The 17,268-nt window shown below is 45.6% G+C and overlaps 1 protein-coding gene across 11 annotated transcripts in view; it reads right to left on the bottom strand.

Annotated features, from left to right (window-relative positions):
• Nucleotides 1–17,268, bottom strand: part of TppII (Tripeptidyl-peptidase II) — a 160,202-nt gene that overhangs the window by 34,469 nt on the left and 108,465 nt on the right. For all 11 annotated transcript variants that reach the window (XM_084595703.1, XM_084595704.1, XM_084595705.1 and 8 more), the window contains exons 23-24: nucleotides 16,949–17,027; nucleotides 6,539–6,678 (exon numbers count right to left, since the gene is read on the bottom strand). In XM_084595703.1, the coding sequence (XP_084451829.1) occupies nucleotides 6,539–6,678; nucleotides 16,949–17,027 (219 nt within the window). The remainder of the gene's footprint in view (nucleotides 1–6,538; nucleotides 6,679–16,948; nucleotides 17,028–17,268) is intronic.

Below are 17,268 nucleotides of genomic sequence, written 5' to 3'. Positions count from 1 at the left end.
ATTTGGGATGACACAATAAGCTCTAAGAAAAGAATTGGTAAATATAACATTGCTAAACAAGACTGACTCCTCCGGCCTGATATGAAAGAAATCCGTATATTAAATATAAATGCACGCAGCATTTTTAACAAACGTAATCAGTTAGAGGCAATTAGCTTAGGTTACAACCCACACATAGTTGTTTTGACTGAAGCTTGGGTACACAGCGGTATAGATAATGAAGACGTTTTTCCACCATCTTACAGTGTTTTCTGTCATGACAGATCAACGAGGGGAGGCGGGGTGGCTGTGCTTGTAAAACAAAACTTGTCAACAACTCTCTTGTGTCAGGCTGATAGCATAGACTATTAGCCTAAACATTTCTTACTACAGACAATCATTTTTGCTATTTGCCGTTTATCGAGCACCTGGCTCACCACCCCAATTCCTGTGTGATTTGCGTGAGCATGTCAGTTCATTCGTACACAAAAAGTTTTTTTAGTGGGAGACTTTAATCTTCCAGGAGTTAACTGGGAAGATTGTTCTTCTAGTGGTGAATTTAGCACTCATGTTAACTATATGCGTGACATAATCTTATGCCACAATTTGCAGCAAGTTGTCAACTTACCAACGCGAGTGCACGGTTCTTCATCATCAATGCTTGATCTTGTCTTTGTGAGCAAAACAATCGAGGATTTTTCAGTATCAATTGAACATGGAATGTCTGATCACAAAATGGTGTACTATTCGTGTCATTTAAAAACATGCACCGCTAAGAAGGCAAAAACTGTACAAGTGAAGGACTTCACACGTGCCAGAGACAAAAGAGTGTTAGATTATCTCGATTTACACCTAAGCAATTTTAACGGAAGCAATGTACTAGTAGAACTTTGGGACAAGTTCAAAAACATTTGCACTTATTGCATCGAAAATTTTGTTGCAGCGAAAACAAAGAAAATAGGAAATGAAAGTCCTTGGATAACGCGTGATGTCATTCACTTGAAAAGAAAAATAAAGCGCTTAAGACGACAGAATGCCTCACGAACTACAGTGCAGAACTTACAAGCTACACTGAGCCCATCAATTGGGCGTGCCAAACGGCATTATTTTAATAACACCTTGCCGCACTTTATTCACACGGCTCCAGAAAAATTTTGGAAATTTCTGAGTAAAAAGAACAAGGCAGTGGATCAAATAATAAAAGATGGCATTCTCGTTGTTGAAAAGCAAAGTATTGCCGAACACTTTAATGCATTCTTCAACAGTGTGTTTATTAACTCAGAAGAACTTGCTCTTCCCTTTCCACCTTTATCAAATGTACCTTTTGAATTTGTATCCGCCCAAGGTGTGCTTTCCATGCTCCTTAATCTAAAAAAAAAAATCCACCCCCAGACCAGATAACATACCGAATGTTTTTCTGCACCGATACGCAGAAATGCTGTCACACTTTCTGGTAGTAATTTTCTGCGCATCACTGTCCACTGCAGCCCTTCCTCCTGACTGGCGAACGGCACGTGTAGTGCCAGTGCCTAAGAAGGGAGACCCCACAATGATTACAAACTACCGCCCAATTTCGCTAACCTCATCTTGTTGTAAGATGCTTGAACACATCATAGCCAACTTCATCAGAGATTTTCTGGGGGATAACAATATACTTTCACCTGCGCAGCATGGTTTCGTAAAGGCATTTCTACGGTGACACAATTAACAACTGTAATCCATTCCCTGCTACAATTGTAGACAAATCCGGCCAGGTGGACGTTATTTTTTTAGACTTCAGGAAAGCCTTTGACCTTGTTTCACACTCTAAGCTTAGAGAAAAACTTCCTCCTTTCATTATTAACTGGGTTGCTGCGTGCGTCACTGATCGTAAACAGTTTGTTAATATTGATACTTACTACTTCTATGAGCTTCCAGTTACTTCCAGCGTTCCTCAGGGCAGTGTGCTAGGACCGTTTTTGTTTTTAATATATATTAATGACATTGTGAGCACAATTACCGAACCCGTTCAGGTAAGACTGTTTGCAGACTATTGTGTGCCGTTCAGGGAAGTGTCAAGACCAGATAATTCTTAATAATAATCTTCGAAATATTCTTTCCTGGTGTCACTGTTGGGATATGCAATTGAACGCTAACAAAACAGTGTATATGAAAATAACCAAGAAACTTAACAACCTTTCTTTTCCCTATGCCCTCGGAACAGAACCATTAACCGAAGTGAGGGAGTATAAATACCTTGACGTCAAACTAACAAATAGCCTAAACTGGAACACTCACATAACTAACGTATGTGACACAGCCTTTTGGAAACTTTGCCTTCTCCGTCATAAATTGAAGCACGCCCCCGCCGAAACTAAACCTTTAGCATATATACATCATTAATGAGGCCAAAGCGTTAATATGCATGCGTAGTATGGGACCCTTATACCAAAACTAACATTGACGCTCTCGAAAGAATCCAGCGTAAGGCAGTCAGGTTTATTTTTTCTAAGTACCGTACAACTGATTCCCCGACAGCACTAATGAAACAACATGGAATACAGACACTGGAACTAAGAAGAAAAGTTCAGCGCTTAAAGTTCATGTTCCTTCCTAAAAATACCCTTCTTGCTCTAACTCCTGACCCGTACATAACACCACTCACGGCACGCCGAACACGACATCGACACGACGACTCTCTAACGCCATGCAGCACCAGAACTCATGTTTTTAAATATTCCTTTTTTCCTCGCACAATAACAGATTGGAACAACTTACCTCGGGCTCTTCTAACCAACAGTGATTCAATTGAAACCTTGAATTGCTGATCTCAAATGTTTTTCTTGTCTGCTTTTTGGTTGCTAAAACTGATTTTTTTTTTTCCCTTGCTACATGTTTGACAATTCATTTTTGGATATTTCATTAATTGGCTTACATCTGTTTGTTTATGTTCATGACTTTCCCAAATGAAGAGCTCGGTTTGCATTTCGTTAAGTCCTTGTTTTGCTCATATTCTATTGCCCGAAGAACAAGTGTTTTGAAATTATTTGCTACCTTCATTATGTATCCTGATGTTATTTGTATGCCCCTCCTGCTTGGGCCGTAAAGGCCTGCAGTATTGAAATAAATAAATAAATAAATAAATAAATAAATAAATAACAAACATGCCCTATTAGACCCCCAGCGTTTTCCCGACTAGTTTCATAGCCCTGAGGGCTTGGGATGCTTTTTTCTCTCAGCTGTTTATATGCGTCAAAAAAGTTAGTTTTTTATCAAAAGTGACTTCTAAAATTGATGCTCTTGTTTGAAGTAGTGCAGTTTGATTCAAGTACAATGTAGGATCAGTTTGTAAACTTCGTTTCAATGAGAACAGAATGGCAACTGTTTTCTGTGGAGAGAATTTGGATCCGTTTTTGTCCGTCCAAGTGGACAGCTTGTTTATAGTCATCTGTAATTGTCATTTGCAGATTGATACGCTGAAGGAAGTATACATGCTATTTGGAGATCATCTACACAGACAGAATACATTATGGAGCTTGGAATTATTTTAGCTATAGAATTCATTTTAACTATAAATAGAGTTTAGCTGAGAATGCATCCTTGGTGCACACTGTTCTGTTACGTGAATGTCATGGAGAACGTTGTGCCTAGACGACTCGAAATGTACGGTTAGCCAAGAAAGCGCTCAAGCAGTTCAGCTTCCTGCCGCGGATACCTAGGTCTGCTAGGACCCGGAGGATACCGAACCTCCACACGTATCGTAGGTGGATGAACGCTTCCCTGACTGTGTTTTCAAGGCGAACCAAGTAATCAGTTGATGAAGATGACTTTTTAAACCCGCACTGATGTATATCTAGTAGTTGCCGGGACTGAAGAACAAAAAAGAGTCTGATGCTTACTATGCTTTCAAAAGATTTTGCGATACAGCTGGTTAGGGCTATTGGTCTGTAACTGTCAGAGAAGTTGGTTGGTTTGGTTGGTTTGTGGGGTTTAACGTCCCAAAGCAACTCAGGCTATGAGAGACGCCGTAGTGGAGGACTCCGGAAATTTCGACCACCTGGGGTTCTTTAACGTGCACTGACATCGCACAGCACACGGACGCCTTGCTTTTCGCCTCCACCGAAAAGCTGCCGCCGAGGCCGGGATTCGATCCCGCGTCCTTGGGAACAGTAGTCGAGCGTCGTAACCACTGCGCCACCCCGGCGGGGTTGTCAGAGAAGTATTGGCCCTTGAACAGAGTCTTGGGTTGGGGATGTAAGGATGGACTTTGCAATTCAGGTAGGCTGCGTGGATGGACTCTGGCAGTTTAGTGGTGTTGAAAGTTAGCCCATGTGTTTTGTCTTTGTCTCTGCATTGTTTCTCCCGATGGTGATTCTGCAAGCTGCAATCACTCCCTGCTCAGCAAGCTCTTCTTCTAGTTCTTCATCGGTGCTTTGGAGTAGCTCGTAATCAGAGATGACACCCTTTGTTTGGTTGAGGGTACGGTGAGGAGTGACTTGGACACTCAACTCACTGAGATTTTCCATGGTCAGTAGTTTATCACTTTGCTCCTTTGTGTTTATTTCTATGAGGAGGTCTCTATTCTTTGCTTTTTGGCTTTCTAGTTCTTGCCAATAGAGTTGTGGATAGTTCTTGCAATAGAAAAACTAGTTCGTCAGTCATGGAGTGGATTACAAAAAACTTTGGGAATGTTTCAATTTTCCGTGGGACAATTTTTTTCGGTGCGACCCCTCTTCAGGGACCGATCATGTTCTTTAAAGTTGATTTATCCATGCAGTATGTCATGGCTAAGGGTTCCTAAATTATGTCACCTCTGTTTCACTCTTATGTGCAGAGGAAGGTCCCGGAGCCCCTTGTCTGGTAGACGAGGAGCCCGTCGGCAGAGACTTGACCATGACCTCCACCTTCACCTCTCAACTTATCGCCACGGTACGGATAACTGCTTTGGTATGGGGGCTAGGGGTCCGTGGTGGCGCCAAGCATCAACACCTAGTTTACACAAGGTGTCCCTGTGGGGCACCTTACATTTTGCCTCGATGAAGGAACGGCCAACTCAGCTGCGATCAGGCCCAGGTCTCTTGGCTCAGTACAGCGGCACATATTAACAATTTCGCTCGTGGAATGTCAATTAATACCATGTGGCACAACATCTCAACAGTTCCTTGTTCAGTGCTCACACAATTCAGCCACGTTTGCACTGTCCTAAGCAAAAAAAATGTCCCAACATGTCAGGTCCATTGACATCAATGACAAAAAAAAAAAGTTAAAATCTTTTCCCTTTCTTGTATGTGTGCGTGGGGAAAGGGAGTAATTCGACCGCTGGTATACAAGCATGTTGCATCCAAGCATGTGTTATAAAGAAACAATGAAAACATGGCCTTGCAAAGAGAACATTTATTGCACTATACTATGCCCTGTCTGAGTGAATCTATGAAATAAGCTGACATCATCCTACCTGAAAAGTTTTCTACCTGCCACAGTGGCTCAGTGACTGATCAGAATACCTAGGCTGGAACCCAAATGCGGCTGCATTTTGATGGAGGCAAAACTCAAAAGGCGTCTCAATGCAATGTCAGCGCAAAAGATATTAGAATAGAAATATTATTCTCCACTGCGACAACTCTTTCTCTTTGTTCTTGTTCTTTCACTTCCACCATCCTTTCTTCCCTCACAGTGCAGCTCAGGTGTCCACTTTCTTTTCCTCAGCCCAATTTTTTTCAGTTTTATTTTTTCACTATGCCACTTTAATAGCGCACAGATGGGCTTTTCAAGTGGATAGCCCTCTCACTCCAGCTGTTTCCGAACGAGTCAACTGTTAGCCTAGTAGTAGTTATTCCGTCACCACATTCATCTCTTTCAGTACAACAGAAGGGACAAAAAGAAAGAAGCGCCATATTTGTCTTTCTTCTTTCTGCCTGCCCTGTCCTTTACACTAAATGAGATGAATGCTGTTGCCAACCCTAACATTGCTGACAGGTGCATATTTTTTTACTCCCACTGATGTTATCAAACACTGCCTCCTAAAAAAGAATGTCATTACTAAAATAAAATTCCTAAAAAAATGATGGCATCCACGATTTTTTGTAGAACTGTGCAAAACAATGGGGCGTTATCCATAGCCTCTGACATTCACTAAAAGCTTCAAACAGCAAGTGTAGTTCATATACTATTCAGTAGTAAGTGATATCCACAAACTATTCAAACTTTAGATCATTTACATGTCCCTTCTTAACAAATGGGTGTCTCCAGCTTGTAAATATAATAATTCTCCCTCTCTTAACATTGGCAAGGGCACTCTACTCCAGAGCCGAGTAAACAGGGTTTGATCTCGGCCACAGCAGCTGCGTTTCGATGAAGGCATAATGCAAGGCACTCAAGCACTATGCAATGCGAGGGCATAACCCCAGGTGGTCAAAAATGATTATCCTTTTGGTGTAAGCTTTATGAACTGTAACCGGGGCCAGACAGTGCTTTGTCCTGATAACGACTCAGTACTAGCTACCCTAGTTTGGCACCGGAATAGCTAGGCTAACTGGCATACAGTAAATGGCCACAAGGGGTGCAAAGTGGAAGGACTCACTTGGCGACCCAAGATACCTTGAGGTCCCTCAGGGCCTCCTGGAACTCCTGGTCGGGGTTCTTCTCTTCAGATGAGTTCTTGGCACATGACGCACTCTTTTTGGGCAGCTCACCGACGTGGTACGTGAGAGGAAACGTTGCCTGGAAAGAGGCACCATTGCGAGGTCACCTTAATTTTCCCATTTACACACTGCATGATATGGTGTCCCTCAATGTGGATCCACTGTTATTGAACCTTTATATAAATGATATTACTGTTCTGGATAAAAAATATCCACATTTATGATGTGCACCAATGACACCAGCCTTTTCTTTAAATTAACTCATGTATATGATCTGTTTGGGCAGGCAAATCAGTGTCTAAGTTCCTTCCATAAACTGACAAACATTAATTCCTTGGATATTAATATATTAAAAAAAAACCAAACCTTTGCCTTTCTGGCCCAGAAATGGGATCACCGACTTCCTGAGCTTCTCACTGTGGCTAGGGCTAGCTGGAATTGAGCCTGTCTCGGAATTTAAAAGCCTTGGAGTATATTTCAAAGAACAATTACAGTCAAACCCGGATATATCAAACTCGAAGGGGATCGCGAAATAGTTCAACATATCAATAATTCTATACACAAAAATCGGCTTGGGACGCCCCTTGTGATCATGAAAAATGCTGTATTTGTAGCGTAATCAACCCAGTCGCTTAATGAACCCAATCCCCATTTTGCTCTCGCACCATCCACCACCACATCACAAAAAGCACAATTTAAGCGAAGGATGTGAAAGGGGCGCGGAGTTCGCACTTTTGCACTGGCATCGATTTGCACCATTCTTTATTCATGCAAGGAGCTCCATGCATCCTGCTAGGAACCAGCACCAGCGTGGGGCACTCACTACCTGCAGCTTGATCAGAATCACCCGACACATTGCAAAAAGGCTGACTAGGTTAAAGCACCAGCTTATACAGTCGAAGCCGGCTATATCGAACCCGGATATTTCGAATTTTGGTTATATTGAACTCACGGAATATCCCCTTGAAAATCCTATGTAAAAGTATAGGAAAGCTGCGTCGTATATCGAACTCAATTTCACCGGTCGTTCGATACATTGAACTCCGCACTACGCATTGGACGGTGCGGTGCGCCTTCCCCAAAGACGATCGCACCACCCTTGGCCGTTTACCGCGTTAACGTTTTCAAGCCACGCACGGAAGGAATGAGAGGGCTCGTTCGGCGACGGCTGGTCTAGGGCAGCGCCGCGCCTTTTCCCCAAAGGTGCCCGCATCTGCGGTGATAGCTGCTGCCACGCGCCAGCACGTGACGTTTGCAAGCTATGTGCGTGAAAAAAAGAGAGGGAACCAATGCAGCCGTGGTGTTCGGGAGAGGGAAAAAACGCGATAGAGCGAAGCGCTGTCTCGTGTCGTGCTGCACGTGGGTAAGCTATGGCGGCTGCAAACACAGAAGCGGCAGGGTTTTTCCTTTTTTTTTTTTTTTTTTTTGTGGGAGTCATTTATTCTTGCAGTCTTGCTGAACGTACGGCATAGCCTATGGTATAGGGACCGGGCGCCCGTTGTATGGCGCCACCGTCGCCTCAGTGGAACAGCGCCGCCCGCGGCAGAGTGCCGAAACAGCGGAACGGCGAGGCAGCTGAGCGGCGCAGTCGTTTCCGTTCTGCCAGGCGTTTTTGAGCCTGTCCCTACCCGTCGGTTTGCGGTGAGGCTTTGAGAGCTTTGAGCTGCTTTGAGTAATCGCAAGGAGTATTTTTTGACGGGGAAATCTTGAAAAAGAAAAGGGTCGTTCTCGGCAGGACGTGCATGTTTTTTTTTTTGTTTTTGTTTTTATTTTTTTGAAACTGCCCGGCGCATGATATTTTTGTTATATACTCGAAAATGCCGCGCGCGTGATTTCACCATGCGCTAGGAACACCTTCGTTAGGCACTTGTTAAGGCGACTTCGAAGACTGGAATTGCGCCTGCACTGCGCGTCTATCTTATATTAGGTCTAGTCGGAATCTGCCTGAAGATCAAATACCGCTGAGCCGTGTAGCTGTGTAGTAGTGGTAGTTGTAATGGTCAGCGTTCATGTACAATGAAAAAGATGCTGCACCTGTCTCTTTTGGTAATTCAGAGCAGAATAATAGCCAATGACATTCCAGTTTCAACCTTGCAACGAGAGCTGTAAAATGAGAAAAATAAACAAGCAAGACAAAAGTAGGATCCTATTTATGGTTGGAATAGCAAACACACATATACTTTCAGGACTTCCTGCACAATTACGCTACAATAGCTCACTGAACCCGGCCTTGAGACCATCAAACTTAATCATAATATAAGCCAAATGAGTAATACAGTCGAACCCGGTTATATCGAACCCGGATATATCGAATTATGGTTATATCGAACTCACGAAATATCCCCTTGAAACTCCCATGTAAAAGTATAGGAGGGCCGCGCCATATATCGAACTCAATTTCACCGGTCATTCGATATATCGAACTCCGCCCCACGCACTGGAAAGTGTGCCTTCCCCAAAGACGATCGCATCACCCTTGGCCGTTTGCCGCGTGACGTTTTCAAGCCACGCGCGGAAGGAATGAGAGGGGCCAGTTAGGCAACGGCTGGTCTGGGCAGCGCCGCGCCCATTCCCCAAAGGCGTGCGCATCTGCAGTTGTCGTTTCCCGCGCGCCAACACATGACGTTTGCAAGCCATGTGCGTGCCCATTCTTTTGCCGAGCTGTCTCTCTCCTTCAGCACGCGCAACGCATGCACCAAGCCAGCTCAGCCCGTTTTCAGACAGACGTTTTCAGGTTTTCAGACAGACGTCGGACGCTTTCTCCAGTGTGTGTTGCGAACCCTCTGCGTGCGGCGGCGCGGCGGCTGACGTGGCTATGGCGCCTGCGGATGTTAAGAAGCGGCAGCTCTCTGTTGTTGTTTTTTCTTTTTTTTTTGCGAGAGTCATCCTTTTTTATTGTTGTGCTGTACGCGCGGCGTAGCGTAAGATATGGCAGCTGCGGGCGTTAAAAAGCTGCAGGGTCCTTTTTTTTTTTTGCGGGGATGTTTATTTTATTTTTTTTTTTTATCGTTTATCCTTGCACGTATGAATCAGCGAAAGCACGCGGTCAGCTGCTGCGATCATGACGCCCGCCCCAAGCGCGGCGTGATAAATCGAACCAGGCTTGTGCAATCAAGCTATCACAGGCACTCTGCCAAGTTCGCTCCCCGCCACCACAGGAGCTATAAAAAGATAAACGCGCCCCGACGTTATCGCTGCACAGCATCTTGGCATGCTGCCAATGAGCTGTGGGTGTGACGACCGAAACGGACTGACGCGCGCCGTTGACATGCAAGCGGAAATGTTCGCGATTTCTGCCGCCGCGGCGACACAGAAACCTTTTTTTGAGCTGCCGCGGTGGCTTGAGCGGCGAGAGGGACGCAGTTCCAACAAGTTTGAAAATTTGCGCTCTGTCGCTGCCGCTCCTCGCTGAGATCGCTCAATCGCTTGCATGTGAGCGAGCTGGCCTTAACGCATTATTCTTTTTTTTTTTTTCAAATTCTCGGGTGCAAAAGTGGAGGGTGGGTTCATTATGCGAGTGGGTTGATTACGCGACAAATACGGTACCGTTTTTTCGCATCGTAAACGCCGTCACAAGCAGATTTCTGTATATCGAATTATCGATATATCGAACTCGAAGGGGATCGCGGAGAAGTTCGATATATCGATAATTCGATATTGTGACGGCACTTACAATGCGAAAAAACGATACCGTATTTGCCGCGTAATCAACCCACTCGCATAATGAACCCACTCTCCACTTTTGCACCCGAGAATTTGAAAAAAAAAAAATGCGTTAAGGCCAGCTTGCAAGCGATTGAGCGATCTCAGCGACGAGCGGCAGCGACAGAGCGAAAAACTTCCAACTTGTTGGAACTGCGTCCCGCTGGCCGCTCGAGCCACCGCGGCAGCTCAAAACAAGGTTTCTGTGTCGCTGCGGCAGAATCGCGAGCGTTTTCGCTTGAATGTCGATGGCGCACGTCACTCCGTTTCGGTCGTCGCATCCACAGCTCATTTCTTGGCAGCGTGCCAAGATGTTGCGCAGCGATAACGTCGGGGCGCGTTTATCTTTTTATAGCTCCTACGGCGGCGGGGAGCGAACTTGGCAAAGTGCCCGTGATGATCGCAGCAGCTGACGGCGTGTTTCCGTTGATTCATACATGCAAAGATAAACGGCTCCCGCAAAAAAGAAAAAAAAACCTGCCGCTTCTTAATGTCCGCAGCTGCCATATCTTACGCTACGTCGCGCGTACAGCACAACGATACGAAAGAATGACTCACGCAAAAAAAAAAAAAAAGAAAAAAACAGAGAGAGCTGCCGCTTCTTAACGTCCGCAGGCGCCATAGCCACGTCAGCCGCCGCGCGCAGAGGGTTCGCAACACACGCTGGAGAAAGCATCCCACATCTGTCTGAAAACGGGCTGAGCTGGCTTGGCGCATGCGTAGCGCGTGCTGAAGGAGAGAGCTCGGCAAAAGAATGGGCACACCCACGCACATGGCTTGCAAACGTCATGTGTTGGCACGCGGGAAACGATAACTGCAGATGCGCGCGCCTTTGGGGAATGGGCGCCGGCGTTGTTCAGAACTGTCCCCTCTCATTCCTTCCGCGCGTGGCTTGAAAACGTCACGCGGCAAACGGCCAAGAGTGATGCGATCGTCTTTGGGGAAGGCACACTTTCCAGTGCGTGGTGCGGAGTTCGATATATCGAACGACCGGCGAAATTGAGTTCGATATATGACGCGGCTTTCCTATACTTTTACATGGGATTTTCAAGGGGATATTCCGTGAGTTCGATATAACCAAAATTCGATATATCCGGGTTCGATATAACCGGGTTCGACTGTACCACCTCAGCATCATTTTTACATATACGGCAATGCTCTTGTTGAACACGTCGGAGCTGCTACATATAATTGACTTAGAAAATATTATACTATGCATGCCTTTCTCCCGACATGCTGCGGAGGTTGTGAAAAAAAAAAAAATTAAATTTCCTGCTAGCGTTCTCTCAGCGCAGGAAGTTCAATGCGATTGACCGCACCTGCCTTGAATATCTGAAGGCAATAGTTCAATACTGTCATACTGTTAAATACAATATAAAAAAAAAAACGCAGTGCGATGTGTTGTAAGATAAGCCACCGACAACTAAGAGAGCGTTCTATTGTTAAATGAATCCCTCTGATGGCTCGTTCGCTAAGGTGGTCTACTTTCTCAGCGTACCACGAACTTGCGGGGCCGATACCTAGCTGACCTCGATACCTGATGAGTGTGAGGGGACACGACCATCTATGTAGTTTTCTATTTGCACGTAAAGGAATCCGGATAACTGAAAGCCATTCCTTTTACAACTTTGTCACTGCAGCTTGCCGCACTGCTGCTAAATCTGTTTACGTTAGCCATACCTAGAAGCAATTTCTGAGAGAGGTAAAACGGTCTTGTCATACTACGCCACAATCAGGAAATCTCACGTTCATTAAAACGCCTGAGAAACACATGTATTTAGGCGGGCCACGAAATGGACACTGCTGAGAAAATATGTAAAGCCGTGTCAGGTGCAACGTGAATGTGAAAAAAAAAAAACTGCTACACGGCCTTCGAAATTAAAAACAAAATGCTACGTTTATGTTCGTTTCCGCAAATTAAATTGTATTTTTTTTTCTTGTCCGACTTTTATATAAAGCCGATAACGGATTTTGTGACCATGCGGTATTGATTGAGCTGTGAAATGAGTGATTTTATTAGGCGAAATGGACATGCCACAAACAAATGTTAACAAATTCTAAGAGTATCAACGCAAAGCTCTTAGCACATTTTCTTTGGTTGACAAACGAAAAGAGGAAAAATGACAAGATCATGGCAATAGGAATTGTTCATGTCTCCTATCTGCTCTTTCTGTTAAGAAAAAAAAGTAAATTATCTTTGACTATGTCAGCGAAAGTATCCGCACAAGCATTGTCTCTGCCCATCACTGAAGATCGTAACGCAACCCGAACGACGATGGTGGAGTTGCCTTTTCTTTTTGCGTGCTGGGGTTTTCTTATACACAGGCGGGGAAATGCTAGCGATGTAACTTACGCTGTTGGGTTACTTCGATTTCCAATTGTCAATAAAGTGACTACAGATGAAGGAGTGCGGCTTTGGCTCCGAGACTCGTGCCGTCACTCCTGGGGAACAGAAGGCACAGAGCATCTGGTAGCAAGCGGAATTTTAAAAATTTGGCGCTTTCCATGACCACACAGTAACCAAATACGTAGATTCGTGCCTTTGCCTTTCAAAGAACCATGCTTAGGTCACCCGCCACTCATGCTTCTGTGGAAACCCATAGAAATGAATAGACTTAAAAACGTCCGACAAGTTTGCGTAGCTGCCAGTGGAGCCAACAACGCGCCACGTTTCGCCAGCCTTGTTCGACCAGACTTCATTTCACTGGACATATTCACACAATTAACTAGCCCAACTTTCTGTTCTCTTGAAGATATATTCAGGCACAACGTCATCTAAACCTTAGGATTTCCAATTTCCACACAAACCAACGACAAACAGTACCCTCCAATGCGCTGGCAATGCACCGGCCGGGGCCGGCGCATTCCGGCGATTGAGCGATGCGCCGAGAGGCGGCGCCACCCGTTCAGCTGTCTGGTCCCTACGACGGCTGCGGATGTTAAGAAGCTGCAATCTTTTTTTTTTTTTTTTGCGAGAGTCATCCTTACTTATGCTGAACATCGATGGTGGCTGCGAACGTTAAGAAGTGGCAGGCTTTTCTTTTTTTTTTTTGCGAGTCGTCCATTCTTACATCTATGAATCAACGAAACCACACGGTCAGCTGCGATCATGACACTGACTTTTAGCATTGTTTTCTTCAAACGACATTTGCAGCTATCACGCTTCCAATGATTTTGTGGCAGTAGACTACGCCCACCCCAAGCACGGCGTGATAAATCGAACCAGGCACTCTGCCAAGTTCCCTCCCTGCCACCGCAGGATCTATCAAAAGTATAGACAAAAGATAAACACGCCGCGACGTTATCGTTGCGTAGCATCTTGGCACGCGACTGCCAATAAATGAGCTGTGGATGCAATGGTCGAAACGGAGAGACGCGCCTCCGAATGCTTTTGTTTTTCAAATTCTCGGGGAAAAAAGTAAAGGGTGGAATCATTAAGCGATCTGGTTGATTACGTGTCAAATACAGTATCATTTTTTCACGATTGCAAGGGGCGTCTCAAGCCAATTTCTGTATATCGAATTATCAATATATATCGAACTATTTCGCGATCCCCTTCGAGTTCGATATACCCGAGTTCGACTGTATGTGGCAATGCTGATGAGCACCTGGCTTTGATAGCAGCTTACAGTGGCAGCAGTGATGCCACAGCTGACAGTGCTGATGCTTTCACTACTTTTTTGAGCAACCGAATAAACAAACACAAACACAGAATCATATGCACCCAGTAGACTGCGCCTCTGATTGAGCTCAAATCTCACAAAAAAGTGGCATTTGGTCAATGGTAATTCTTAATAAACTACCTTTGTTTGATGTACTTGCCAGATTCAATCAGAAGAAGCTGGATCGCTTCTGGTGAAGCAAACAAACTGTTGTCCCAGTTATGTTTTGTTCCAAGCTCAAGAAGTTTACAGTGAAACATAATTCAATGGACTGGAATTTATAGAGCTTTGGCCAAACTTAGTTTAAAACTACAGTAGAATCTCGGTGATACGAACTCGGCTGATACGAAATTCGGTGTGATACGAATTCATAAAATTCCCCGGCCGAATTGCATTGCGTTCAGTGGGCAAAAAATCGGATGTTCCGAACACTTTTTCTTTTCGCTACGGGTGATACGAACTTCAGTATCACGACCGGTCGAGGCCCACGCACACACGCACAGCGAGAAAAGCGTGCGCAGCACTGATAGCACGGATCACGCACACGCGCGCGAAAGAAGAAAAAAAAAATACAGCGAGGAAAAAACCGGCTTGGCAACCCGCGGCAGCAGCGAAGTTGGCGAAGAAGGCAGCGATATCTTGCCCCCCCCCCCCCCCCCTCCCGCTCTCTCTTTCTCTCCCCTCCCCCCCCGCATTTTTTTTTTTTTATCTCGTTGTTGCTTTCTGCTACTGGTGTTGTGCGCACGGCCTTGCGGCCCTCTCCACATTTCTCCGCCGCCCCGCAGGCCACGCTCCTCCGATTTCCGGAGTCCCCGCTGCAGCGGCAACACGTTGCTTCGTTTTCTCGTTTGTTGAGGCTGACAACGCGTTGATAGCGCGTCGTTTTGTGATCATCTCAGCAACGCGAAAAGATACATCATACTACAATGTCACGGAAGAGAAAGGCGCTGACCTTTAAAGACAAATTGGAAATTTTAAATAAGGTGGACAAAGAGCCCAAGAAAAGGCGCACTGACATGGCCAAGGAGCTAGGCCTGCCGCTGTCAACGTTGTCAACGATCGTTGGTCAGCGCGACCAAATTATGCAGAATGTGCAGCACTTCGCGATGAATTCTAAAGAAGCCAAAACTGCCCACCATGTGAAGTTGGAAGAGGTTCTTCTAACGTGGTTCAGAGAGGTCACGGCGGCCGGCGTCAACATCGACGGAAAAGTGCTTCGTGAGAAGGCAGCGGACATCGCACTCACACTTGGAATTGATGATTTTCAGGCCTCCGGTGGATGGATTCACCGGTTCAAGGTGCGTCATAATCTTTCATACAAGACCGTTTGTGGCGAAGGAAAAAAGGTCGACGCCTCCGCTGTGGAAGACTGGATGACAACCACACTGCCGTCTTACATAGCGGGATATGAGGCACGTGATGTTTTTAATGTAGATGAAGCAGGGCTGTTTTACAATCTCCAGCCCGAAAAAAGTTTGTGCTTTAAAGGCGATGCCTGCCGGGGCGGACAAAAGAGCAAACAACGTATCACAGTTTTGTTTTGTTGCAACGCCGACGGATCGGAAAAGATGCCGCTGACATTCATTGGCAAATATCAAAAGCCCCGATGCCTTAAGGCAGCCGGTCGATTGCCCTGCGTCTACAAGGCGAACAAAAAAGCATGGATGACGTCTTCTTTGTTTATGGAATTCGTCACGTACCTCGACCGCAAGATCTCTTGCCACAACAGAAAAATAGTTTTGCTGCTGGACCAGTGCACCGCCCATCCAAAACAAATGACACTACAGAGTGTTAAGGTGGTGTTCCTGCCCCCGAACGCAACAAGTCATTTGCAACCACTGGATGCTGGGATTATAAGGAATGTTAAGCACCATTTTAAAGCTTTGTTGGTGCGCCGCCTCCTCGCGAAGATTGAAAGGAAGGACGCGAATCTCCAGATCACTCTTCTGGACGCTGTGCATTTTCTTGCAATTGCCTGGGATTGCGTCGTTCCTACGACCATCGCCAATTGTTTCGCGAAGTGTGGGGTTTTCAAATCTGCTGTGGCTACTGCCTCGCAAGTGCCAGACCCGATTCCCATCGATGTCTGGAATCAACTTGACGTCGACTGTTGCGTCGACGATTTCGTCACCGCGGACGACGACCTCGCCACCTGTGGTCTCCGCACGGTTGAAGATATTGCGGAGGAAACGTCATCACAGCCTGGCATTCCATGCAGTGACGAAGATGACGACGACCAAAGCGTTGATGACCCACCGCCGACAGAAGCAGAAACGATGCACGCCATCGATGTTCTGCGGCGCGCCGTGACCTCCGAGTCTGTGCGGGAGAAGACAGCGGCCCAATTTTTCAGTTTTCAAAACTCTCTGTTATCAGATCTCGCGGAAAAAAAGGTGCAGAAGGATATACGCGATTTCTTTCAACGAAAATAAATATTTCGTACCTGTTGGAAGGCTTGAAAACGAATTTTGGTCGTTTTTTGGTGATACGAAATTTCGGGTGATACGAAAATTTTCGTCTCCCTTTGAATTTCGTATCACCGAGATTCTACTGTATTACTGATAAACTAGTTGAGCAAGCTTCTTCAAATCTTCCCTGCCGAGTTGCAACAAGCAAAAGCGTCACATCAGCGGTGCTCATTTTTCTTCTCTGTCGCTGCAGACGACTCGAATATCCAACTGCTTCTGATCGAATCTGGCAAGTGCCTCAGACCAGTGTGGTGTGAAATAATACTGACAACGAAATGCCCCTTCTGTGAGAAATTTGAGCTCGAATAATTCCCCCGTTCAGCTGAGAGACGCAATCTACGGGATGTACAACAATTGCGGAACCCTCTTTACAAAGCCCAGTGTCTTTCTGTGAGTGCGTCCTACTTTGGTTAGGCCAGTGAAGTGATACTGCCATGTTGAGTCAGCCCACAATGAAATAAAACTGCCGCAGCCCAACATGGTCCCCTACTAGGAAGTGAGAGGAGATGGCACTGACCACTTTTTTGCCCTGCTCATCCTTGGTGACCGTCACCGTGCCCATCAGGAAGTGTCCTGCACTGCAGCCCTTAGGAAGCCTGCAGCAGGAAACAAGTTTCAACAGACACGCATCAAGGAGAAAGTTGCACCATCTCACACTGCAATGAAACAATAAGCATGGTTGATCTTTGTAGCATTAGTACTTCGTGGGTCACAAAGTGATACCGGTGGCTGTCAGTAGCAACAAATAAGGATTACAATGTTTGCAGCTTGGCAGGTGAGATTTACATTAGTTTTCAGTATACATTACTTTTGCTGACGAGAAATCACCATCACAAC

This window comes from Amblyomma maculatum, chromosome 2 (assembly GCF_055883805.1).
Source record: "Amblyomma maculatum isolate TAMU_Amacu chromosome 2, ASM5588380v1, whole genome shotgun sequence".
Taxonomy (NCBI): domain Eukaryota; kingdom Metazoa; phylum Arthropoda; class Arachnida; order Ixodida; family Ixodidae; genus Amblyomma; species Amblyomma maculatum.
The sequence above is the reverse complement of the archived record's forward strand: the minus strand, read 5'-3'. Positions and strand labels throughout refer to the sequence as shown.